This window comes from Dicentrarchus labrax, unplaced genomic scaffold (assembly GCF_905237075.1).
Source record: "Dicentrarchus labrax unplaced genomic scaffold, dlabrax2021, whole genome shotgun sequence".
In the NCBI taxonomy this organism is placed as follows: Eukaryota; Metazoa; Chordata; class Actinopteri; family Moronidae; genus Dicentrarchus; species Dicentrarchus labrax.
In genome coordinates, this window is record NW_026136710.1 from 18798626 (window position 1) to 18825785 (window position 27160).

Consider the following 27160-nt stretch of genomic DNA (forward strand, 5'->3'; position numbering starts at 1 on the left):
CCACCACTGTTGAAAAAAATAAATTAAAAAAGCCTAAAGAAACTGAACAAAAATGGCTACTTTCAAAAAGGCATGATCACGTTTTCAGTTCGCGTAGCCGACTCTGAATTTGGTCGAACCCTTTCGAGATTGAGTGCTGGGCTACTCGTGTAGGTGGCACAATCTGCGGTCGGTTCTAAAACTTGTTGTCAGATGATCAAAGGGCAAGAGTTTGGTTTGATGCCGTGACCCTCCCTGCAAACCCACCCATTAGAAACACTGAAACCCAAACGCTGGGGAAAGGGAATATGACCTTATTTCATTCTTTGAAAAGCTTATACAAATGAGTGAAGGATATGAGGGGGCAGAGAGGGGATATCTACAGACAGTCGGAGAACAGCGATCAAGAAAAAAGGGGGCGGACGAAGGAAGGGAGAGATAGAGGGAAAGGCAGATGCATTTCTCCTGAGAACATGTCATATCTCAGGGACGGGGACGGGGGACAGGGCGGCGAACAGAGGGAGGAGAGACAGGCGTTCTTCTCACGACAGCAAAACTTTCTCCAACAACTCGTGGCCACTTCTCAGGCACTTTTCTTCAGGTTCGGGTTCAGAAAGAGCTGGCGGGTGGCGTGGTCAACCTCTTTCCGATGTAGACTCTGGTGAGGAGAAGGTACACAGACAAGGAGCAAGTTACATATCACCATCCAACAACCCGCCTCGCTGCAGCATGCGACTGAATGCGACTGGGAAAACTCAGCTGGGTGGCCCCGCGCCTGTCCCCAGTTACAGAACCACTGCCTGACTGCTGGGACATGGAGACATTACAAGGAACTGGACAGGACCAGAGGAAAAACTGTGGACTGGAACGAAAGCTGGACGGACCTTTCCAACTACATTTTGACGTACACAGCTGTAACTAATAACATGAACTGCTTCATTGATATAATTGCTGGAACAGAGCCATCGTTAATGTTATTAGTTTCACCTGCACTCGTTTCCATCCAAATTTAATCCATCCAAATGAATGTGCGTTTCCATCCACTACTGTTATGTGAATACTATTATATTATGCAGTTGGTGGTGCTTGTTCTCCAGCTGGCTGACACTGAGCAACTGCAGAAGAAGAAGGTGCAACAAGCTGACGTAACTATAAAAGTCAAATTTCAACCCAGGGAAAAATGTGAAAAAGGGACGGAAGTATGACATTTCTGTTTGTTTAATGTATCAATTTGAGGAAGGTTACAGTCTCCTCATCACTCCAGACAGATGTGACATTTTAATCAATTAATTACAAAATGTTTAACTTCATTGTTGATAAAAAAAAGCATCCAGTTTATTAGTTGTAGGGGCATGAAATTTGTTGCACCAAAAGGCCCAAAACAAACCCACTGGAAAAACCATTCAGCAATGAACCCAGAACATTCTTTCTGAACCAACTTTTCCTAGACCGTTTAATACTGACGTTTTATAAGACAATGTGTTGTTTTTAACTAAAGGTTTAGCTACCTATACTGTATATATTTTCAGTTTATATTACACCGTATTGCAGTTTGGCATGCAGATAGAGAAACACAGATATGGGTTCTGATGTTGAAGCCAATAGATTAAACCAGTAGTTTCTCCATAACACTGACTTGATCCAAAAGGATTTTGTTATATAGCATTATTATTAGTTCTTTATGTTTATGTAATATAACAATTGTATTAGGGGACTAACTAATAGGAAAATAGACATGGAAATTAGGCATTTAAATCAATATTTTGCAGTTAATCCAGTATCAATAGTATCATAAGTAAAATTTATATTTGGTGATTATCAGTGCATCTTTCAATAGCTAATATCAGCCCAATATATTGGTTCTCTCAACAAAGAAACTCAAACCACCCAAAAACCTGCACAATTGACTAACAGATAACTTAAGAAACTCTTAATTGAGTTCTTTAAGGGGATTATAAAAGATTAAAACAGAAAGAGAAATACATTTTTAAACTATTGCCACATTTTCTCATGAACAACAGTTCCAGTTCAGTGAGAACACTACAGCAACTTATTATGCAACCATATAAACTGCTGAATGGCCAGGGGGGATATTGTGATTATGACAGGTCTGTTAATGACACCCACTGCAAGCCACATCACGTACAAGAAGAGACTGGCGTCTAAGATATCATCGCACTGACAATAACTGATTGAGGAGCCAGGATTATTGGAACATGTGTTATCACAAACAGAAAGTGCTCCTGGGAGTGACAGAGCTCTCTACGAGACAGCAGGTGTGCAGCTTTCTGTCAGCAGCTGCTCTGCCACTTTGTCAGACAGACACTATCAGAGGGATAGCTAACTGCTGTCTGCGGCTATACAGCTCCCCCTACTGGGTATATTTATGTACAACAGGGAAATGTTAGAAAGTGTTAGTTAAAAAAACCAAAATGCTGATTGTTCATTGAGGAAACTACTATCAGGCTTGCACTCGGTGAAGCTGTGACTTACCCCAGCCCCAGAGCCAGGATGTGTGATAGTAGCAGCGAGGGGATGAAGACCTTGAGGAACTCTGCGGAGAAGATGCCTCCTTTCTTCATGGCCCCAGTCTTCCTCATGCTGAGTGTTACTGAGCGTCGAGGGTGACGGAAATGAAACTCCCTGCACAGATCATGGTCACTTTAGACAGAGCGCGGCTAACAACATACCTGTCAATCACGGTAAATATGCCACCAAGCATCAAGCATTTATTGTGTCTCTGTTTTTAATCATTGTACATTTAATACTTTTGCAAACAGTTTGTCTGATAAAACATGTAAACTGAAGACAGACCAGTCCATACTAGACTGTACAAACCACCTTCACACTGAGTTTGAAAACTCTTCCCTGAGGCTGTAGATTTAGAGTACCACGGTAGAAGGACAACAGGAGTGAAAACTCCTTCCTTGTGCAATATCCCTGCTTAGTTTTAGGCTTAATTTTAGCATTTCATTTTTGCATCTTGCATTGGTTTTGTATGATGTTTTACTGTATATATTGTTTGTACAGGAATCATTTTTGTGTTTTTGGGACTTCTTGTTTTAGTTTTTTTATGTTAGTGCCCCGATCAAGTTTCTCATCTGGGATAATAAAATAAGTGAACTGAACTGACAAATAAGTAACTGATTATTCAAACATAAAAGGTAATAATTAGTTGTAACCCAACAGTAGTTTTCAAAGCTGACACCAAGACAACAATCACACAACTGAAACTAACTCTTAGGTCTCACCTTTTGTGGGGGGAAAAAAATCGACTTTGGGTTTCTAGAAGGATTCACTTCTGCCTTCCTTACAATCGATCGTTAATTTGAGGTCATAATGTAGAAATCATTACAAGAGCTTCATCTTTAGATAACTTCAGCAATCACTTATTTTGCCTGAACAGATGGAAGAGCAGTAATCATCACATATATGTTTAAGGCTTTGGCAGCACAGAGGGCCGCTGATTATGTTGACAATATTGTTGCAAACGGACACATATTCAGTGTATTTAATACACAATATCATATTTCATTGGGTAACATTTGTGTGTACAAAATGTGATGTACACCATTTTGGTGTAAAGACTATTCTAGGATTATATTGTAATACATTTATGATAAACAAATACATAAACAATGAAAAAAACAGACAAATAAGGAGCTGCACATAAACCCTTTATCATTTCATGGGAGCATTAAAGTGATCAGAAACACTCAATCACCAGCTTATATGACTGGGCTAAAATCATAGCTGTAAGGCAGAAATATTTCCTTTTGTCAAGCATAACCGGGGCTGAACGTCTGAGAAGTACAAAATATGAATAGAGTTCTTTGTAGATCAATAAACCTTGAAGTCAATAAAACGTACATCAACATCATTCCCAATTTCTTGCAGTTGGCTTTATGTTTGTGCTTTATTGCCATAATGACTGACCGCTTACTCGGGACAAACAAGCAGCTGTGTGTGTTCGGTTGCCATGGAAACATTACGTTGGTGTTTACTGAGTTGAGACTTACTTGGGGGGAATGTTTTCCGGTCGACTAGACCAGTCAGCAACCCAATCTGCGTCCTTCATCAGGATGTCCATGTCCCTCTCCTTGTCCAAGACGTCCTCCTCTGACTAAAGACACAAACACACGTAATTTAGCAACCTTCAGGCTTTATGTCCATGATGACCATAGACCTTTTTCACAGCAGCCATTTTGACCTGAAATTTTAGGGTAAACACAGGCGTTGCCAATGATACTAATTAGGGTTCTGTTCCATTCAGGTCAAACAGAGTGAGGGGGCTGCTGTTGTGTATGTTGGCTGACTAGAAAGGCTATGCCATACTGAATGCAATGGAAGCTTAATTAGTATCATTGGTAACAGCCGTGTTTACCCTACTATTTTATGTGACCGTAAATGACTGCTGTGAAAAAGGTATATTCTTTAAAAACAAATAAGGCATGTTGTTGATATTAATGTATAGGTGGGTCATGGACTCATAACTACAGAAACATACACAAAAGTTTAGTTTACAGAATTCCCTGACAGAGACTGAAAGAGAAAAAGAGTGAAAGTAATGGTGACACAAATGCTGGGTGAAAGAAACAGAAATCCACTGGGTGTGGCAGACATCTCCATGGAAACTAAAGGCAGGAAGCAGTTGTCTCACACACACACACACACACACACACACACACACACACACACACACACACACACACACACACACACACACACACACACACACACACACACACACACACACACACACCACTTCAGGGCCAGTGGTTGAGGTTGCCATGGCAACAGGCTGATGGAGAAATGGCGAGGAACACAAGCTCTTACTTGGCTGTCTCTTCTGCCGCTCACGTCCACGTCAAAGATGATCTGTCCATCATCCTGGGGACTGTGGGGTCGCGGAGGGCTGTGGGCAGAGTCAAGAAAAAATCAGAGGCCTCATTATTTGCAAAGTCATGAACTCCTGAGTCCTTATAAACTTAACGTCATGCTGGAAACACACTCATGTGTGAGGTGTATGCTTTATACCATGGGAGTGGAAAATATTTGTTGGCATTCAATGCAATCGTGTGACAGAACACCTCAAACACAGTTCAGGTCAAATGTTGAACAACCATTCCAAATCAGTGCACGAAGGATGGTACAGGGTCCACTAACAAACTGTATCACGATTTGAACACAGCTAGGTAAAAGTGCTTGTATTTATGTTTTCGCAAGTTACATGGTTTGATTTTTCATTTTATTTATATATGGCTAAACAAAATGCAATAAAACAACTATTTTGATGATCAAACATTTTCTTATAAAATCTACCAAAAAATAAATATACAAATTAGAGGGGTTATGGGGGGCAGTTTTTCTCCATCTTGCATCATTAAAAATGTTTTAAGTTTGAGTGGTGGTTGAAACAATAAACCCAATAAAGCAACGATGACAAATGCTACTCCTGTTGCTCCTGTTTGTTGCTCAAACACTCACAAACATCCTCTGGTGACTCACTGACAGCTGACTGCCCGGCTCTCTGATAAGCTTGACTTTATCTCAGCCTCGAGGAGCACACACCATCACATGATGTGGCTGAGAGTTGAAGGGTCAGGGATCTTTCTTACGTGCTCAATAAAACAGGAGGCGAGAAGACGTCATTTTATTTCCAGAAGCCAACTCAGCTCCTGAGCAGCTGTCACATCACAGTCAAAGCTGACTCAACATGTTGACACTGCAATAATGAGAGAGAAGCCACTCCTGATTTATGGGCTGATTTCAGTTTTCCACTGGGATATTAAGGGAAGTTGAAGGGGTTTAAGAAGATAAGTGACCAATATTAAATGCCTCTTATAAAAAAGGTTTTAAGTTTCACTTTTCCCCTTGAGCTTTCATTGGGCGATTAGCAAATGAACAGCCACCTGGCCATCTATCCAGGCTGAAAGCTTTTGACTGAAAGGTTTTGTTTGAGTTAAGCTACTGAGGACTGCCGTTTTCTCAACATCTGAACCATCATACAATTATAGTTTTAACTGACTGACACCAAACCAAAGAAAACCCACCCAGACTGTTGGGTGGAGCGAGATTGGATTAAGATGATTTCCTACTGGATTTTATGTCACCCAATCATGACTGTGTTTCCTGCTGCAAGGAGACACTGTTCAAACAACTGGAGGGAGATGCAAGTGAGCTGCTGATTATATACCAGGTTAACAAAATAAAAACAGCAAACAAGAACAAACAAGAGACTTTGTTGTGGCTTTAAAATTAAATGTAACTTCTTAAGCAGGCTGCACTAAAGTGAGTGAAAGTCAAAAGGAGCATCAGACAGGAACCAACTTCACCACGTGGCCTCGATCTTCCACAACTATAAACACATATGCTTCTATGAGCCCAAGAACTCATGACTTCCTTTGAGCTTTTAAACAGTGGTGGAAATTCCTGTGCCTTCATCTGTATGTAATGTTAAGCAGATTAGGAAATATAGCAACCTTTTGACTTAAACCTATTCTATTTTGTGAGTTTCAGAGTTTAAGGAGGATTTGTTTATTCTATCATGTTATTTATGCAATCTAATTATATGAGTAGCCTTTATTTATTTATTTATTTTTTCCCCCCAATAACACGTACAACTACAAGGGGGTCAGAGGTCATGTTCAGATACAGAACAGCAATGCTGGAGCTACTGGGGACAGGGTGCATGGAATATTTTGAACAACTGCATCAAAATGTCTTCAGAAGATTCTTAACACTACCTGTCGCAGGAGGAGTTGCTGCGGCTCGACTCGTGCTGGGCATCCAGCAGGATCTTCTCCATGTCTCCATTGTGGATCGAGGACGAGGACGGGACGTGCTCCAGTCCCCCCACCATGGCCTCCTCCTCTTCCACCTGAGGGAGGGGCAGCAAGCCTGGGGCCGGCCCGTCTGTGGAGGATGGCTGGGCTGATCCGGCTGTGCCTCTGTTCATCTCTAACTCCACCCAGGACCCTGTTGGAAGAAGCAGACAAACATCTTTGAGTGTCTCGCCTCAGTCAGCGCTGGCAGTGTTTCATGTTTTGGTTTTTTAGTTGAAACAATTGTGACCCACATTTTATGTCCCCACAAACATACTCAAAGGTTGTTTTTCTTTTTATTAAACAAGAATCCCTAGAAACATGTAAATAAAAAAAAATAAATAAAAAAAAATAGTTCGAAGTCACTTGATCTTAATGTTCCAAGAATAAACACAGATCTATTAATTCCCACAAACTTTTTTTTGTTTCCTCAACATAAAAACTAAAAATGAACTGTAATTAAAATGCAAACACATGCCATACAAGAGTAGAGAACTACTATCAGATAATATAATGGTAAAACTTGGACCCAAGTCTGAAATATTTGGCACGGCCATTTTCTTATTCTAAGAAGTACTTCAACTGAATTTATATAAAAGAGCTGGACTGCATGAGTAAGTTACAACATAAATATTAGCAGCACATCAACAGAAAATCTGGCATTGCTTTTAAAAGAGTATCTGTTTAAACATGTCCGGGTACAAGAGTCAGGACCGCCTGATAATTTGGAGACAATGTAAAGTCATGTCATTAAACTAATAAACCAGTATCTGACTCAGTGCAAGACTTGTTATTCCACAGGGAGCAGGCGGTGTGCTTACACTGGCCACTAAAATCATCAGTGTGGAAATGGGAAGCGTCATTAAACCGTGTCCATTTTAATTTTGAAGCATATTACCACCATTTTCGTAACATCTCCAGAATAATAGCCCGTCTGTACGCTTTAACAAAGCGAGCAAACATGCAAGTTCACTGGATCCTGACACAAATGGAATGTAACATTAAAATATCAATTACACCTGCTTTTGCTGCTATGACAGGTTATTTTTATTTTTTGTGTAGTGAAAGTATTAAGTCTTATTTTCTTTGTTTCCACAAAGTGATACGTTTCTGACATATTATCAGTGGGGAGAGAAAATTATAGTTGGAGCCTTGTATGGCCTTTTTCACAGCAGGTATTTGATTTGTCACAGCAGGACAAGCATAGCTATAACTAGTAATACTAATGGTAACGCTTTCCATTTGTACCTGTGGTCCCTGGCCAGTACGTACAATACAGGCGTGTGAAAACTGGCACACCTAAATTAATTCATTTCAACTCATTAATGTCATTAATTGCACCTGTGATTTTCCTGCCATCACTAAATATGACTTCTTTTTATTGGTATGGGATGTTCGAGGAGCCACAGCCCTCCCACAACGTGTAACAAAAAGCCTAAGCTGGGATAGTCAACAAGACGGGCAGCCTGAGCCTGTCCGTCAAAGAAGCTCAAGAGTAAAGCTCTATTTACTGCTGTGTGATGAAAGGGCAGTAAATGCCTGTTTGTGTATGTGCTGGGGTTTCTTGTAGACCTTGAGTGTGATATACGACGCTCTCCCCGTTGAGCTCTGGCATGGACTGGCAGCTGAGGAGGCACAGCACTTTAGAGCAAAGATAGAGGAGGTGCAGGTTAGCCAGGGCAAGAATTTGGAGAATGGGGGAAAAATATCTAGTATTCCCTGTAAACCACTTTCTCCCTCTGTGCTCACCCAAATGAAAAAGAGGAAGGCATACCGAGCAGGTCACGTGACCCCATAACAGTTAGTAAACACCATGTTCACATGAGCTTTCAGGGGATGGTTTTCACAGTTCAGGCATCAGGCCACTTATACCCCCTACCCAAACGATGCACCCCTCCCCCCATAAACAGGCCTGGACTCAGCACTCGCACTCATCCTGCAGATTACACAGCGGACTGCGAGCCAAGCTGCTGTCGACAGGCCATTGTCTCCGCTCCGTGGACTAAAACCACATTGCCATGGCACTGAGCCGCTGACGCTCCCGAACATTCTGGCCACCGAGCAGTTATCAGCTGTTGGGTGGGTTTAGAGGAAGCAGACATGATGTGACCTCTTTGATCCACTGATGCTGAGGATCAGGCAGTAGGTGGGGGGGCAGGACTGCCTAGGGCCTGAAGATCCAAGGTATTAGATAAAAATGTTTATGACACTGCTGTAAGAGCTCCAGGAACTGCCAAAAATAACATAGTCTCAGATAACAGAGGACACTGCTGGCCTCTCCATCTGATAAGTGCAAGGTCTTATTGTGCCTATAGCTGTCTCTCAGCATGGACGGTTACATTCTAGTACAGGGGTCTCCAACGTGGTGGCCTTGGACATCTGGTAGCCCATGACTAGCCTATTATTTATTAGGCTATTCATATTTTTTTCCCAAGGGGTTCACTTGTGTTAAAACATTTAAATATATATTGAGACTTTCCTTTATTACATTCTTGATCCCTATTCTACCCTACTGCATTTGGCGTTCATTGTATGTGCCCCAAATGGTGGCCTAAACCCTCCCAGACTTTAGATTTTCATGATCTATTAATAAATTGTCTTACCTTGATTAGACTAGCTGACTAAATTGACTGTCAGATCCTATCAGTAGATATGACTGTCATAAGATCCTTTAAGTATTAATACCACGACCAGAGAAAAAAATGACTTCCACACCCACATTACAAATCCAAATCCAATCGGTTCAACCCTGCACATGAAAATCAATTTAACATGGATGTTTGTCATGTATAAAGTGTAGTCCTCCCATCTTCTCCATTCGGTAACCCTCACTCTCAAAAAGGTTGGAGACCCCTTGTTTAATGTGTCCTCGCGCACCAATAAAATCTGATGTGAGTGACAGCTTACTATATCAGGCAAATGCAAAAGTCAGTTAATCAAAAATTGGTGCCGATTTAATGTTGTGGTAGCAAGGGATTATGGGGCGCCAGACAAAATAAAATGTCTGATCCTTCTGAAATGTTTGCAGAGCTTTCTCCAGTCTTTTTCCTGTTGTTGGCATAACAGGCCAGATCTTTCCAGATAAAGTATATACAAAAGGTTGGACTGTTCTAAGATACACTAAAAGAACTTTAACATAATGACAGAACTGTCTCTGATAAAAGGAAGACTTGCTTTCCATATCATGTAACAGAGGGAATATATAGGTAAATCTGGGGTATAACATTATTACCATCCAGCAGCCAAATGCTGGAAACTTTCTTACTCCACAGGCCATTTTTAAAAAGGTAACTATCACTGGCTATCCAATCCTGTCTCTTAAAATAAGACAAGTAGCTGGAAACTTTGATTCCTGCCCAGATTGTGGCTTTGACTCAACCAGCCTCCATGTTCCTACACTGCTGTGTGCTGTAACACTTTCCCACCTTCCTCACGTCCGAAACGTATGTTCCCCCCTGTCACTGTGGCCATAAATAGCATGCCGAGTCACTGCCCCCCCAAAGTGTGGTAAAACTTCAACCACAGCAGCTCTCCCAGCAGGCCCCTGAGTCAGTGCAACAGTGTAATAAACAAGCCTTTGTTTATGTCGCCAATGGCCTTTGCAAGCCGAGCTCTTATATGGAGCCCATCATATCCCATTTCAACAACTGAATGTTCAGGTGATACATTTCCACACACTTTACTTTATGCAGTGAACGCGCTGTGAAAAATAATATCTGCCAGATACTAATTGAGTTAGTAATTTAAATATAAATAGACCCTAAATACTTGAATTAATTAATCCCGGTACATCAACACAGCCTGAAATCTGAAAATATAACCCATAAAAAGGATGAAAGAAGATATAAACGTTAGATGTGTCGGCTGGTTTCTGTGGTGTTTACATTTCATCGTCTGTAAAACAGCAACGTGTAAATTGTCAACATTTTTCTGTCCCCATTTTTATCAGTTCTGACTTCTTCCATCTCGCCTTGTTGACAATGCTTGAACCCACCTCCTCCACCCCTCCGCCTGGCACGCTGATTGGTTAACTTGCCTGTCAGTCAAGCGTGTCGCAACGCCATTGGTGCGTCCACTGTCAATAAACACACGGAACATAGCGTTCTTACTTCTCCCCCTTCAATGTAGCTTCACGGCGGAAAAAAAAAGCAAAACGGGCAGAATAAACTCTTTAATGATTTAAAAACCCTCAATAAACTTATTGCAAACATAAAGCCACGTTTCCCGACACGGTCCTCTGAGAGAAAACACACTGACAAGACTGTTACGGTCCAGAAATGTGGTAACATTTAGCTTACCGTTCAGCCCGGAGTCTCCGTTGTTGTCTGTAGAAGTAGTGTTAGCAGCCTCGGACATCGTTGTGTCTGGTGAGCAGGACGGGTTGCATAAAAGACTCGAGTCAGTGCAAAGCGCGCACTACTTTATCTGCACACATTCAGCCGTGCCTTAGTACCACTGACCACAGTCGTCTTCGGTCTCCTTTTTCAGACAGCGGCTAGCTAAGCTAAAGCACCGCTGCGGTTTGTTTCTAGTAGCTTGTCTGGAAGCAGCAGCCGCGAGCCCCCCGCCCCCGGAGCTGGGTGATGACGTCAGACTGTCCCGTTGATAAACAAAAGAGGGCGAGGACGTGGAATTACGTAATGAGCAGTAGCGAAAAATAAATAAGAAAAACACCCGCACAGGTTACGGCATGCATGAACTGTTAGCATTGAATGTGGATCGAAGAGAGTAAAATCCAGCAACGATTGGCCCGATTTGCCAGAGGAGGAGGAGGCGTGCGTGCGTACACGTACACAGCACACGCCAGTAAAGACATGAGGCAGATGTGTGCCCAAGTCTAGCTTTCAGCAACCAGACACCACATCAGCTGATGTCAATACACCCTCGCTGGTTCAGGACCCAGAGAGCGGCTGCTTTTCATTGTGTCCATAGACTCACAGCTGGAGTTACACCTTCAATGTCAGGTGCAAGCTAATTTTACTGATTGAGAACCACCGGGAACCCGAGTGGAGAACCACTGCAACACATGCCTCCTCTCCAGCTGGAGGGGTTCTAATGCGTAAAACAAACTGGTCCTGTTTGTTTATTTATAAACATGGATCTAGGATATCATATCGATTTTGCAACTGATGTACAAACTTGAGGAGGACAGATTGTCACTGTTACCTGAGAGTCATCAACACGGATTACACATTGCATAAAATGAGAGCATAGCATTGAGGAGATCCCACCAACGATGAGGCAATCACAAGGATGCAAAAAGTAGTTCCTTTATTATCTTCACTGTCATAGATTAAAATTGTAGTTATACATTACTAGAGGCATCAATATAGTCTGAACTGACCACATTTTAAATACGGTGTGGGAACATCAACTGCTGCAAATTCCTTATGCAGCTTATTGTACCATCACATACAGTAGCAGTAATAATGTCTGCAGTAGTTTGAACAAACACTTCAAGTGACTTAATGCCTCAAATAATGTTTTTTCTTTCAAAACTGCAGTCTTATAACATCCAAGTACTTTAGTTGGTGGAGTAAGAGTCCAGTGTCAAATCAAAGGTTTTCCCTGTTGTGAAGTACGGCTTCAGAGGCTGTGGTACACCATGGGAAGACAATACTTAAAGATCACTCAAAAAGATATGCGCAAGGTCCAGCTTCATTTCACAAAACAGGACGGAACAAATCTGGTGACATTTTAACTTTTTTAATATAAATATGACAATCATAATAATTATCTTTGAATAGGCTATCTCTTATACCTGACTATTGTTGAACACAAACAAAAGGAGGACGAGGAACCAACGCACAAGAAGAAGATGTCAAGACACAGCCAATCCAAAAACAAACAAAAAAAATAAGAAAAAAAATCTCTTTTGGAGTCTGGACTCGATTGGCCACCCAGAGCCTGAGGCACAGCGAGAGCGAGCAAGGAAAACTCCTCGCTGGTCCGGGCTTTCAATCTGTGAAAACACACTGCACTTCTCAAACTCGTGGAGGCAACCGCGGAGGTGTTGCTGTCCAGTATGAGCAGTAAGTGTGTAAAGAAAACTGTGAGCATACATTTGTGACGGTTGAGTATGCATGGTTTAATGAAATGGGGGGAGGGGGGGGACATGTGAAGAGACTTAAAGAATACTATGACAGTATAACAGATGAATTAATAAAAAGGTGTATACACACACAAAAAAAAGTTTTTTTCTTAGAAAAATAAACACTAGGATGGCACAGGACAATAAGGGGAAATACTAAATAAGTGTTTTTCATTTTCTACCACAGAGCCATTGGGGAAAAGTTATAAAAATAAGTGTGTCTGTATTCAGAATTTTAAGGAAACTAAACTGGTTTACCCATGTTAATCCAGACAAAAAGGGCAGGTGAGCTGGCAAAAAAAAAAAAAAAAGAAGGGGGGGGAAATAAATTGGCACATCACTTAAACAGCAAGGCGGGTGTTACTCTGCCACTGACGGGCTGATGATGGGCAAGAGCAAGGCTTCCTCTGTCCACATCTAGAACAAAGTGGCAAAGACTGGTCACCCAGTAGCGACGGACAGGGATGCTGGTTGTCGGCATTAACCACAGATCACCCTGGATGAGGCTGCGAGGCTGCGAGGTGGGACACAAAGTCCCCCACACCAGATCTCATGACACCCCGTAGTTAGTTCACTTTATCCTGGAATATGTAGAGGTTGTTGGTCGTCGCCACTGCGATGATGTTGTCCTGGGGATGCCATGCAGTGTGAAGGATCTTCTTGTTGAAGTCCAAACTGTCCACGCTGATTTCGTCCTTCTTGCGTTTGCCCCCTGCACACACTTTGCGGGGCTTTAGGACCTGCATGGGCTTGCTGTTTTCACGGGATGCCTCCAAAGTTACATCCCGCCTTTGGCCGCGGTCGAACATCCGGAAGAAGTTGTTGTATGAGCCAGTCATTACCACACTGATGGAGGGATATGAGAAAGGTGTGTGAGACTTTAACACAAGTACTCTTGGAATAAAGTCCAATAATTAAAAGATTTTCTTGTTTTACATGAACAGAAAGTAGTAGGCCTAGAGTAAATTCACATTTGTATTCAGCTGATGTTAAAATAAATTTAAAAGTAAAGCAATTAGTCAACTATAAAAGTAGGTCTTACAATCAGCACACAGTTTAGTATAATTACATTAAAAGATTAACAGAGCTTTGGAGGTCAAGTCATCTTTGCACAAATTTGCAGGCCCATCAGTGAAAAAAACAAATCCAAATCCAAACACAGATAACAGGCAACAGCACAGACAGAGCTACTTTAAAGTACAACTCTTTTCCATTAGGTGATATGTTGGTCCGCTCCCTGCATGTCCTCACCTGTCATTGCCATTCCAGCAGCACTCAAACTTGTCAAATATGCAGTCGTTTTCGTAGAGCGAGCACAACTTGCTCCTCAGGTACTCATGAACCTGTAAAGATCAAAGGCAGGTGTGAAGGAACTACCTTAAGACACAAATATCCACAGTGAATCTTACCACTGTTTGGATTAATTTACTTAAACCAATCCTACACATAAACTATGTATGTGCTTACATTATTTAGAAGCTTATCACGATGGGGCAAACTTATTTACACATATTTATGGTGCCTCCTAGTGGTCACCATGTGAAATTACAAGTAATGATTCAAAACTAGGTGTGGTTGCTTAAAAAAAAAGGAAAGGGCCAGATTAGACACTAGTCTCTAAAGCTGCTGATAGTACAATATCACTAACAAGATAATGTTACAAAATAAACAAGGACTGTCATTCAAAGTGTTGGCCTACTGGATCCCTGATGCTCCACACTACACAGGGTCTGAAGCAACATGACTTCAAATGATATTAATCCAGTGCTAATGATAAATAACTCATAACCTGTTTACACTTGACTTGTGTAACAAACCCGGCACCACACACTGTTACTGTGCATGCGTATGTCAGTCTCACCTGATAGGTCTCCACTGGCCTGCTCTCCATGTTCAGATCCCAAATCTTCACAGACAAGTAGTCTCTGGTCATCATGTAGCGTCCATTGTGGCTAAACTTGACATCTGAGATTGAGGATATGATCTCAGAGAAGAAGGAGCGATTACTGGGATCTTCTGGCTCCTCAAACACTGGACAAGATAAAGGAAGAGGATACAAACGTGAGTGAATATTAGTCCAATCACAGTATAGATAGTTTTCTGAGCAATATTAGATGTGAATGAGGTGATAACAAGAGCTAACGAGGAGCTCAACTTGGAAAGTTGTTTTTATGCCATAAACAGCACGAATCACACAAGTAATGGGTGAAAAACGTCCATCGTCCCAAGAAGACTATCACCTTGTTAGTTCGTAGAGCAGAATCTATCCATTAGCATACAGGGATCTGGTCAGAGCCCTGGACCGTATAGTGCAAAGCAGTTAGACAGTTTTGCAGGTAAGACAGCTGTTGCTGTGTTATGGCTGCTAAATAAATTGTCCAAACGTTTGAGAGACTCTGTTCAGTGCTTTGCTGATCAGTTTGATGTGTGTTTAGAGTTTTGTGTGTGCGTGTGCACAACTAGTGACAGCTGATAGAGGTGTGAACTGATGGCTCTGGATGGAAAATCCATTACTTAATTTTTTAGAAAAAAAAAAAAAAAAGCAGGTGTACAGACTGTCTTTCTATGAACCTGTGTGAGGCTGATGATTGGTAATCCTTTATTGACATGATGTGCTATGAGCAAAGCTTTGCCTGTCACCAACAGGGTTTTTTGCAGTTCTCACACACACACACACACACACACACACACACACACACACACACACACACACACACACACACACACACACACACACACACACACACACACACACACACACACACACACACACACACACACACACACACACACACACACACACACACACACTACATCATACATACTGATGTTACAAATATAATACCAGATAGGGGTTATGGCAAATTGGCTGGAGTAGTGTCATACATACTGATAAAAATTAAAATAAGATAAAAAAAAAAAAAAATAAAATAAAAAAAAAGGGTGTTCAAGGCAAAATACCCCCCCCCCAAAAAAAAAGGCTGCAGGCATTGTAATGGGACATGCGAGTCTACTGTTGTGCACACACTGATATGGGTAGAGAACACAGCCCGAAGGTCTGGCTCCACTAACAGGCAGTGTCTTGTCCTGTTTTCATGTGACGGAGCCAGATCCTACATATATGATGTTGGGAATGCAAAATACCACAGTGAACGCACTATTGAAAACAATGCGTATCCCTCTTCCACAAGCACTGACTGTTAAGCTAGTCCGCAGTGTTCAGTGTGGTCTTAGTTTTGGCGGTGGGATCAGACTGGTGTGGACTGAGATCTATCAGCATTTCTTTGATCTACTGTTTACCAAGTCAAATCTTTCCATCGCTTGCTCCAACGCCACTATTTTTCTGACTGTTGAGCTCCTGGAAAACTCCAGTGCCAGAAAGCATGTTGTGTTACTATGACAACTATCAACAGTGAGTAGTCATGCATTTACAATAGCTGTGGCATAATTTGGTATTGAAGGTTGTAATAGATTTTTATATTGCTTTCTTCTTCTGTTTTTATGTTTGAAAACATTGAATAAAACAAAGATAATCACTGTAATCAAACAATAAATCAACAAATATCATAAATCTTGTAAACTTTGAGAACCACTGGTTAAGATTATTACTGCTAGCTGCTCTTTTTCACTGGAATATGTGTCATGTTACCCAGAGCTGACAGACATCCACCACATATACTTTTACCTCTAAAAACTGTAATTTGACTGGTATCAATTAAGTAGTTTTATTTCTAAATAGTTTTCTACCTCCCTGCTGTGTGTGCCTCCCTACATCTATTCTCCAAAGGGATCGTATGAGATAAAGTGTAGTTCATTGACAATCAGGAGGGCTCAGCTGAATGAATCAAGTAGTTAAGACACCTGTCTAGGTAGAGGAATGGTGATTAAACGTGACCAAAGTAGGTGCTCACATTTAGAGTGCTTGTCACACAGCGCTGAAACCCTCATGTCACACAGACGGATGGTTCCCTTGCTGCTGCTGTAGACGAAGGTGTTACACTGATGAGGATGGAACTCTGCTGCTGTGATCACCTCCGTTAGCTCCTCCATGTTGGCCGGTTTAATGTCAACAATATCTGATGAGAGCAGGCTTAAGAGGAATAAACCTTTGAAGTGATTAGGATGACTTACCTGGTTTAAGTAAGCCTGATAATGTGTAGAGTGCATTTTTGCAGCAGTGTGTCAAATGTTTGATAATGTCCCTGAGAGACAGAGCATTCGCACAGCGAAAAAAGAAAACAAAAACCATCATCAGACTAACGATGGTGCTGTGTCTGGAGACAAAATAAAAATCAAAGATGACTGTAAGTGTTTTCACGGTATTCATTACTTAGACATGAAAGACAGCTAATGGGATGCCTTGACAGTTACTACCCATTCAGATTTTTTTCCACTTGCGTACAGAATTATTTTGACCTCAACATCGTTAATTTCCCATTATCCTCTCCCTTCTCGTCATCGAAGGTTTTGAGTGTAAAATATCACTTTTTCATGTCAGGTGATGAAAATATAAAAACCTGCTGATTCTGGTGTTAACTAACATTTGGCTCCACCTGAGATTGACATTGATCAGTCTGGCATTATACTGACTCACAGGAAGTAGGCTGTGTGTATAAGCCTGCCATTGGCCGACTATTTCAGTTGGAATTCTCTTCCCCTGCCGATATCCTCTGATGCTATTTTGCAAGAGTACTGTCACTGCATCCTGGGCATAGCGCTGCCCAAGAGTATGGTTGGGATTAGTTTAAAGAAATACAAACAAGTCTGTGTTTTTGCCCCCCCCAAAAAAAAACCAGGGATCCCAAACTGCCAGCCCTCCATCCCCCTCCCTCAGGCCAACAAAATGACGTCAAAATATAACATAATCCGGCCCGCAAGATTATTTTGGGTTTTTTTTTTTCTAGTTGTTCCATAACAATACATTTTTGGGGGGCTTTTATTGTCTTTAATTGATAGTGACAGCTCAAGAGTGACAGGAAGCAGGAAGGGGGTGACACACAGCAAAGGGCCACAGCCACCCCTGCCCCCCCATTTCATAACAATTTAAACTACCCTTCATATACACTATTAAGCTAAAAACGATTAACACAATTTTTTTGTTTTGTGCAAAATAAAGGAAAAGGAAGGCAAGGGTGCCTGCAAATGGGTGCCAACAGATGATCATTCTGAGAATGATAAAGGATTCAGCCAGACCTTTCTGTTTGGCTAGATGAGAGTTTCACTGATTAGTCAAGTGCACAGACACAAATGCCCACATATTGAAGGATACTGAAGCTGCGATCAGTGATCTCGAGGTGCCAGAGGTTGATGCGGAGGTCGTCTGCAGACAGGTAGGTCTCATTGTCACTATTGACTGAGATAGAGTTGATATGGTAGGTGTGAGCGTTGGCAAACACCCTCCGTGGACTGGCTTCCACCATGAGGTCCATGGGTATTAAAACTGGTACCTGAGACAAGAACAAACAGGATATAATTTAAAACTCATAATAAAAGACAGGTATAGATTTTGAAGCTCTGAAAGCTCCTCATGGCTCATTTCTCATCTGTCACAAAGCTCTTCATTGATTATAATTACCAGAGCTTGTAGCAGATGCTACTGTGTCACACAGTATTCTATGTATTCAGTTAGCTAGATGAAATAATAAGCATCAACACCCTCTCTGTACAGGATGAATTTCAGCTGCCTCCTTCAGCCATTCATCTAATGGTGAGTCTGACAAACAGATTTGCTTCTTTGTAATCAATACAGCAAGCTACAAAGGCCATAAGATAATAACAGATGTGAAATCGATCATCTGTGCTGCACTTGTTGGGTGCAGGAGCACAAGCAATTCTTAATTCTAACTAAAAATTAAACTGCATTTAAACTCTCACTGCCTTTCTTTCAATTTTGTGCCAACATGCAAGTGTGAAACATGAGGCTTTAGGCTGAATTCCTTGATTCTTACAGAAGTCCAAACATTAGCTCAAGAGCAACTGTAACAGAACACATTGCGAGATGGGAGTTATCTCTGCTGTTAGCAACAGAAAAGGAAGTCAAACCAGTAGTCCATTGTAACTTGCAACACACCCATGTTTATTACTTTTGCAGTTTGGTTGGTATTTAGATCCTTGAGGCACAACCATTTATATCTTGTACATCATAAAAAGCCGCCATACACAACTATGTTAAACCCACATAAGGTGTTTTCAGTTATTTTGGCTGATTAGACATCTCAGGACAGTGTTAGCATGACTGACATTTAGCTAGTCCTGTTAGATAACTGTTAGTTTTGTCACACCTGTTAGGGCAGGAAAACTTACACCTATAGGATTCTTTTAAATGTATAATTTGGTGATCTCAGCAAACTGCCAGCAGTTTCAATGAAGCTGAACCTAAAAAAAAAAATGTAATCAGCCAGAATAACTGTGGGTCTTCAGGTCGGTTCATACGTTTCATCAACCATAAGTATAGCCACTGGGCAGGTAATCTGAGCAGTCTGCATTACCTACGGAAGCAAACCTACTAAACTGGGCAGCACCGCTCTCTCGCTATATCAAGTATCAAATTAATGTGAAGAGATTATTTTCAGTTCTGTGTCGAAACCCTAGTCTGGCTGAGTAATCCCACCCTCTGAAATCCCCCTCAGGTTGTGTTCAATGCAAGGACTGACCCGCAGTGATGTGATATTATTGGGGTCTTTGAAGCGTCCATCGTCCTCTTTGAGATTATAGCCCTCTGGTCTCTTGTCTCGTTCACTGATTTTCCACAACTTGATTGTCTTATCTGTGAAAAATTACAAAATATATATGTAAATAACAACAGCACTAATTCTTTTGAAAAGGACAAATGAAGATCCTCAGCATGCAGTGAAGGGGTCAAACAACGGTTACATTTTAGAGGTAAAAAGGTGGTAATATAAAATGGGAATGGCTAAAAGGAAATTTTCAGAATGGCAATCTACGAGTTTAAACAAAATTTCTACTGACCCCAAATTTCACATCAAATGTTGCCGGTTTTCAAGCGACGATTTCCAATAATTCTGTCCCTTTAAAAACGGTCCTGACTTATCAGACTTATTGTTTGGTACTTATGACAAACCCAAGAGTACATCTCTATGCATAAAGTCATAATTTTCTACCCAGTTGTATCTCCAAAGCGCTGCTTTTGCGTTAATCTCGGATTTTGTTTTAGGACTGACCACAATTTCATCTATAAAAAGTAAACAAGCCTGCCCGTGTCTGTCTTCGCGTACCTGCTCTACTCACATTGGTGAAAGCACAGACACAGGCAGGGCAGAGCGAAGTCTCGGACAGTAAACATAGTAATATTAGAAAATATTTTCTTTTTTTGCAATATTCAAATCGATATAAGTCCCCTTTGGCATTCATTAAAAACAGTTGTTGGTCTATGGCCGCAGATTTTATTAAGCTTTACAACTTTTTGTGCAGCGCTATCGGTCCTCTATGAAGTACCTGCAAAGAATGCCTACATACCGGATCGTCCGAGAAAGGCAAGGAGAGCCTGGATATATTGTGTTTGAGGTAGACAACGGAAAAAAACATTACTTATAACTATTCAAATTACCAGAAAGATTTCCTGCAGAGGAAATCCCTACATTATGTTTTCTGAAATTCCAGCTCGTTTACTCTCTCAGCTCTTGTTTTGACTAAAGTGTGAAAGGGGCTATAATTAGTTTCTGTTAAAAAGGGTTTCAATGTCAGCCTTTTGGATTTAAAATTAAAATCTCCACAGACTGCCGATGACAAATATGACTTACTTACCGTTAGTTGACAACAGGAACTGGGCAGCATTCTTCTGAGGAAGCCAGCGAATCTTGTTGATCTTCTCTTCTATTTCCAAACTCTTCAAGTAGTCAAACTCGGGCTCGTGGCTCTGGAAAGTGCTGTAAACATTGTATTCGCTCCGGAACTGAGGCTGATTTTTATTCTGCCAGGAACCGGGCGAAACATCAAACAACGATAAAGAAAGAGCCGACGTTAGAGAAGAACAAGCCAACAATGATCATTTTTGTTCTATATTTGACAAGTTTCATTCCAAAAAGACATACCCATCTCTTAAATAAGAAGTGACAGCTACTTTTACTAAGAAATAAAACTGGCACACGTAAGAAGCATATTACTATTTAAAACTTAAAAACTCTCACTTCTTAACTTTTTGCTTACAGAATAGTTTTCAGAATAAAATCATCAGTTTTTTTTAACTGAGTAATTGAGTTCAGAGGGTGATCTTTTCTGAAATGAATAGTGTGTGGGGAATAAAACTCAACAGAAGACAAACTTGCAGCTGTACCTCTATTTCCTGCTGGAAAATGACTACGCGCCCACCCTTGTCTCCTGTGGCCAGCAGCTCCCCTGTGTGATTAAACTCAACTGTGGATATGATGTCCGCTGCAAAAAAAATATCAACAAAAAGAAACATTTAAACTAGCATCTGCAATAGTGTTATTTTTAAATTGTGTACAGAGATAAAACCGTTTTTTCTCCAATACCAAAGACAACGAGCACCACTCAGTTAATCCCAACTAACCCTGGATTTCTTGGAATCAGGGTGCTAGATGACAAGCGTGTAGGCCGGAGATGCAGAAGGATGTCAGAGCATGTAGAGCAGACGGAAAATGATCAGTAACCTAGTTTTTCCCCCTTTTCTCTTCCCCCCCTCACTCAGACAGCCTTACACGTTCCCCCAGCAGCAGTATGTTGCTTTATAAACCATCTCTCTCTCGCTCTCTCTCACACACTTATTTAACCCTTTTTTGCCCACTGGAGCAGAAAGACAATGCTGCAAAAGGTTGTAGTAGGAGGTCTTTGTGTACGTCGTACTCCCTGAGGCCCAAAGTAGGGGGTAATATATTTTAACTAGAGGCAAGGCTACTTGAGAGGAAATACTGAAAACTGCTCTTCTATTAGGGCAGAAAGTAATTATTTTTCATTAACCATCAGCAATCATTTAATTTATTCAATGTAATTAACTAAGCAATTTAGCCTATAAAATTTACAAAATAATGAGCAATGCCCATCACAGGTATAAAAACAAAGCTCAACAGCAAAGCAACTTCCCGCATTACTAAAACACATTCAATATTAATGCAGAGGATAATGTACCTTTTTTTTCATAATGTAAAGCACGTTGGCAGTCTTTAAATTCCAGCTACATGGCGTTCTTTAGTGTGTTCGACTACTAGGGCTGTCCCCGACTAAGTTTTCCTAGTGGACGAGTAGTTGTTAATTCAAGCCAATAGTCGACTATTTGTCCAACGTTAAAATAAACAATTTCAACAGAGTACAACATCACACAAGCCTCCTTCAAAACATAGAAAAATGTCTTCCAACAAATACTCTCCGACTTATCAACACGATGGATGATGTATAACATTACTTACAAATCAACTCGCTACAACCTCGCTCCTCCTGTCCCTGCCTGAACCCGCTGTATCTAGTCCTGGGCGGAGCTGCTGTTAATCACCTGGCCTCCAATGGTGTCGGAGGCGGTGTTCCGTCCCGGTGTCGTGGCCACTGGGCGGCTGCTGAGCCCGGATCCCCGGCAGTCCAAAGCTCCTATGATAGTGGTGTAAACAAACCTGCCCCGGTACTTTAAGGTTGCGGCCCATTTACAGTCAAGTAATAGGACTGCTAGCTAGCTACTGGCAGCAGCTCACACACTTAAGCACATGCAGCAGTGCTGTGTTACAAGAGAAAAGGTCCGTGTAGCAACAAGCCCCTGGTACTCGGCCCGGTGACAAGGCACAGCTTCCCTCTGACGCTGTTTTTCTGCGACTAATCAAAATTGCGTCGACTGAGACTCTTCTCGTCGAATTACAGTTTACTCGACTCGGACAGCCCTATAGACTACACACAAAAAGTGACGGAATTAAATAGGAATTTCTTTCTCTTAAATTTGAGACTAAAAACACTAAGTTACAACGACAATTTCTATCACTGGCTTCAAAACTTAATATACTAAATATTCTCTCAAAAGGTGCATCAGGTGTGGTGAAAATATTGCATCTCAGGAACAGCCACCAACCATACTCTGACAAAAGGACCAACTAAAGTGCTGTGTCCTAAAAATCAAACAATATACAATAATTAAAAAGGACTCCAGCAAAAATGGTTGGTTTGTTTTGATGTACACTGAACTGCCAGTTTATTAGGTACGCCTAGCTAAAACGAATGCAGCCTACAGCCCTGCTATAAATAGGGATGTTTTGATTCAGCTGTATGGTCATATTGCAGGATGCATTTCGTGCTGCGGTTGAATTGTGTTATGTTACATTGACAGGTGTTTCTATTCTTTTTTCCCCACCCCATTCACATTAATGAGGAAAGAACACCTCTCTAAAACAGTTTCTAGAAAAACATTTTAACCTTCAATGTGGCCGGATTTATTGCAGGACTGCTGTATTAGACTGCATTAGTTTTAGCTTGGTGTACATAATAAACTGGTCACTAAATGTAACGCAGTGAAAAATGATCCACCGACGTACTGCACTATCCAGTCGAATACATGTGTAAGCAAGCATTCAAGGTAAAATACCTTATACCATGAACAGTGTAGCATTGTGCTATTGTTTACCTTGCACTGAGGCAGAGTGGGACATTGCAGCTGCTGTGGTAACTCCTGTGATAAATCATGTCTGTTGTGAGTTTAATCTACGGTGTCTTATAAGTCCCTCACAAATATATCATTCAGCTTCTCTGAACGTCTGTCCATTACCAGATATTTGGCCGACTGAAGGCTCTGTTGCCTAATTGGGACACCCGCTCCGCACCATGAGCAACTGAGATCAGAATCCACGAAGAAAGCACAGCACAAGTTAAAATCAACTATACAAGGACTTTGTAGTCAGACACCAACCTCGGGGACAAATAAGGCTGCGCTTCCCGTAGCAGTAAGAGTCTTTCAGTGGCTTGCCAGGGGAAAGCATTTAATGTGAAGCAGCAACAGCAGGAAGTGTTAGGTTTGCATTAGCACTACCTTAACACATAGCTCCAATACACAGCCAAGGATTCAGAAAACAGGCTGCTGTATAAAAGTAGAAACAGAACGTAGGAGTGGAACCACAGAGACTTTTGTTACAAGGGAGCAGCAAAATTTCTGAGTTAAACATTTCAAATATGGCACTTTGTCTCTAGTCATCTGCATGATGGTGATGACGACGATGCCACACATGATGAGCAAGTCAACTGACAGTCACAGATAGGGTTAAGACCCATTATATTACTGTCTTGCTGCAAGGTGTGCCTGGCTGAAATGCCTAGCATCACAGCTCACCAAACGACGGAAAGCAAATTATGCTACATCTAACTGGTGGAAATGGAACAAATGAGGAAGATATTGATGTGCTATCTGCTCACTCACTGCAAGCTGTTTGTATTACTCAATAACTGTAAAAAAAAAAAAAAAAATGTCCACCTTCCCATCTGTGCTTTGCGCTTATAAATACTTAGTAAATGTTTTTTGGCAGAGCTCATACCTTCAGCTACGTCGTCATCGATGGCTCCTTTCACCTGAGAGAAGCACCACTGCATGTCACCTCCAGGTCCTGCAGAGATAAAAATAAACATTCAAATAAAATTTCAGAGGTTTGCTACATACAATTTAATTTGCTTCACAATGTTTCCCATATTTTAACTGTATTGTGATGGGCCTGGACAATGATGCACGAGTGGTTGAGATAAACTAAGATGGTCAAGTTTAAAATCATTGGCTGATAATTGAACAGAAAGCCTCAGCAACAATTAACTATAGGATGTGGAATGTCAAAACGGTGTACTGTTTTTCTTTCCTTGCCCACACACGCAAGTACACAAGTAGTTCAGAAGTAGCACCTGTATAAGGAAAGTCACTCTCGGCATAACTGAAATGATGTTGGAACTCTAGACAGAAGGCAGACGTTGCGAAAATGTGTGTGGTCATACATGTACACACATCCTCTCACAACTTCTGCAAGTCTAGTCCCAAAACAAAAATGACTTTGATATCATACAAGACCTTTCAAGCTCTCCTAAAACTAAAATTCAAGATCACTGAACTGTTCCACGCACGATACCTGCAAGACGACTTACGTTATGGGCAAAAACAGTTATGACACCCAGAAGAAAAACACCCAAAGAATCAAAATTACTACTTAAACCTTACTTGGTATCGTAGTTTTCTCACTTTGACAGAAAAAGTTTACCTCAAATTGTGTTAATAAATACTGACTTAACTCCTGTTATACCAGCAGGAGATGCTCTCAGACCAGGGCAGACTCCGGTGTTAAAAATACATCAACAAGAAAAAATACGCTGCCTTGTTTGATAATGACCACCACTCGCCTCAACAGGTTTTCCTTCAACATAGCTCATTGCACAATAGAAGGTAGATGAATTCCGCATATTTGTACATGTGATCATTTCTATTATTACACAATGAAAACTGGTCTGATTTGTCAATGCAGAATGGAATCGCTCTGCAGAATAATCAAGGACATTTATGAGTCACTGTTGCTTCATCATACACCCATACTCTGAAATGAATCATGATTTAAAAGAAAAAGCCAGGACAGGGTTGGTACTGGGCAGGACAAAATGTAGCACTCTCATAGATTGCATTCTGCATTTGTTGCAGAACAAAATACACAAAGCAAACAGGTGTTTTAACGTTCAAATCATCTCATCAACATCAACAAGAGGATGATGTGAAATACCTGTGCCCAGAGACCTGTGTCATTTCCGCGCTCAAATGGACCAAATGCATGTAACGTTACTAAATTTGTTACTAGTGACCTATTTTTTTGCAAAATCTCAATCGGCTACAAGAACCTAAAGCTTTATAGAATTTTTAATGACTACAAACATGCACAATTATCAGCTGATGAATGAAATGAAAAACGCTACGTTAAACAAATCTCCGACTATCTGGGTATTATTGGGGGGGGGTTGTTCCACATTAGTACATTTATGTCCTCAACACTGGCTCTCTTGACTCATCAGTCCTTTTAGTCAGAAATGGTTCAGATTATTTAAGAGCTCGTTCAGTCTGCAGCAGGCCTGAACAACTAGCCTGCATGTGGGCAATGTCAAAGTTTAAGCTAACGTTAGCTAGCCTGGCTTGTCGAGCCAGTCATGGCATGTCTGAGAAATGTGTGCACCGGAGTGGAAACCGACAGTTTTACCTCAAACATTATTCATTTACATTGTGTTTCCACATTAACCGCAAACTTCAATGTGCGGTTTGTAACGTCAAGCCCCGTGCACCAGTCCGAGAGGCAACCGTTACAGCTACGACAAGTTAGCGTTAGGTTAGTGTCGCGGATAGCTAACTGCTATGTTTGGCTAACAAGGTAGGCAGCATTAGCCGGCAGCATTAGCCGGCAGCACTGGTCCCGGGCCGGTGATAATGGTAAACAGCTATCGTCTGCTAGCAGCAGCTAGCTAGCTAGCTAGCTTTAGCCGGCAAAGACAGGCCAGATGGGCGATGACACTCGAGTTTGCTGGCTAGCTAGCTAGTTAGCACTAACGTGGCTAAGTTTTGTTAGCTAACGGTAACTGACACTCGGCGGGGTGAGAGAAATCTTGCAGCCGTCGGAGCAGCGCGCTTGTTGAGACACAGTCAGGGTTGGACAAACACCGGCCTGCTCGTTGTGTTAATGTGGGCAACAATTCAAATGAATTACCTGCCATGATGAGACAGACAGTGGAGCTTGCCTCAGTCAGTCACGATCCTGCTTCCCACTCCCACGCGTTGGTTCGTGGGATCTGAACTTTTCCTTCCTCTCTCTGTCTCTCTCTCTCTCTCTCTCTCTCTCTCTCTCTCTCTCTCTCTCTCTGTCTGTCTGTCTGTCTGTCTGTCTGTCTCTGTCTCTCTCTCTCTGTCTCTCTCTCTCTGTCTGTCTGTCTGTCTGCGCAAACCTGTCTGTCTGTCGCTCAGTTAGCCGTAACGCAGGTTATTTTATGGCTCTCCTCCTTTTCTTTCCCGCTCCTCTCGCTGTTGTTCCACTCTGTGTGTCAGTCACTCTCCCCCTCTGTCTCTCTTGCCGCATCCCACAAGTCACTTCTTCCCCACCCCTCTAGAGTCTCTTTCCGCACGTGAACCAAAGGGTTTTTATAATGCGCGCGCACACAGCGTGGCAGATGCACAGGCACGCGCGTGCACATGGATGAAGCCAAGAAGCCAAGAAGGGTCATGGATGAAGGCCAGAGAGGATCAGAGTGTCCTGCTCAAGCACTAATACTGTTATACTTGATGTAAACTTTAGTGAAGTATTAATATGTCTTGTGC

At 41.6% G+C, this 27160-nt stretch overlaps 2 protein-coding genes across 2 annotated transcripts; both read right to left on the reverse strand.

Moving 5' to 3' along the window:
• Positions 1 to 483: 483 nt before the first annotated feature.
• On the reverse strand, positions 484 to 11570 carry bnip3lb (BCL2 interacting protein 3 like b). The gene is made up of 6 exons (XM_051412746.1): positions 11102 to 11570; positions 6726 to 6957; positions 4816 to 4894; positions 3999 to 4102; positions 2473 to 2622; positions 484 to 637 (listed from the first exon to the last, which is right to left on the reverse strand). Exons 1-6 carry the CDS (start codon positions 11157 to 11159, stop codon positions 589 to 591), a joined length of 672 nt encoding a protein of 223 aa, XP_051268706.1. The 5' UTR covers positions 11160 to 11570; the 3' UTR covers positions 484 to 588.
• A 489-nt stretch (positions 11571 to 12059) lies between these two features.
• Positions 12060 to 26943, reverse strand: ppp2r2ab (protein phosphatase 2, regulatory subunit B, alpha b). Its single transcript, XM_051412737.1, has 10 exons — positions 26556 to 26943; positions 24372 to 24440; positions 21188 to 21285; positions 20659 to 20824; positions 19548 to 19660; positions 18164 to 18341; positions 16806 to 16970; positions 14756 to 14925; positions 14146 to 14237; positions 12060 to 13740 (listed from the first exon to the last, which is right to left on the reverse strand). The coding sequence occupies exons 1-10, from the start codon at positions 26560 to 26562 to the stop codon at positions 13461 to 13463; spliced, it is 1338 nt and encodes a 445-aa protein (XP_051268697.1). The 5' UTR covers positions 26563 to 26943; the 3' UTR covers positions 12060 to 13460.
• Between the last annotated feature and the right edge of the window lie 217 nt (positions 26944 to 27160).

Bases quoted from the DNA above. Each gene is read 5' to 3' on its own strand.
- bnip3lb (XM_051412746.1), bottom strand. From the start codon at position 11,159: ATGTCCGAGGCTGCTAACACTACTTCTACAGACAACAACGGAGACTCC. The intron at 6,958-11,101 runs GTAAGCTAAATG...TTCTTCCAACAG, and splicing joins CGGAGACTCCGGGCTGAACG to GGTCCTGGGTGGAGTTAGAG. The intron at 4,895-6,725 runs GTAGTGTTAAGA...CTCTGCCCACAG, and splicing joins AGCAACTCCTCCTGCGACAG to CCCTCCGCGACCCCACAGTC.
- ppp2r2ab (XM_051412737.1), bottom strand. The intron at 20,825-21,187 runs GTACAGCTGCAA...GGTTCCTGGCAG, and splicing joins TTTTCCAGCAGGAAATAGAG to AATAAAAATCAGCCTCAGTT. The intron at 18,342-19,547 runs GTCAGTCCTTGC...TTCTTGTCTCAG, and splicing joins ATAATATCACATCACTGCGG to GTACCAGTTTTAATACCCAT.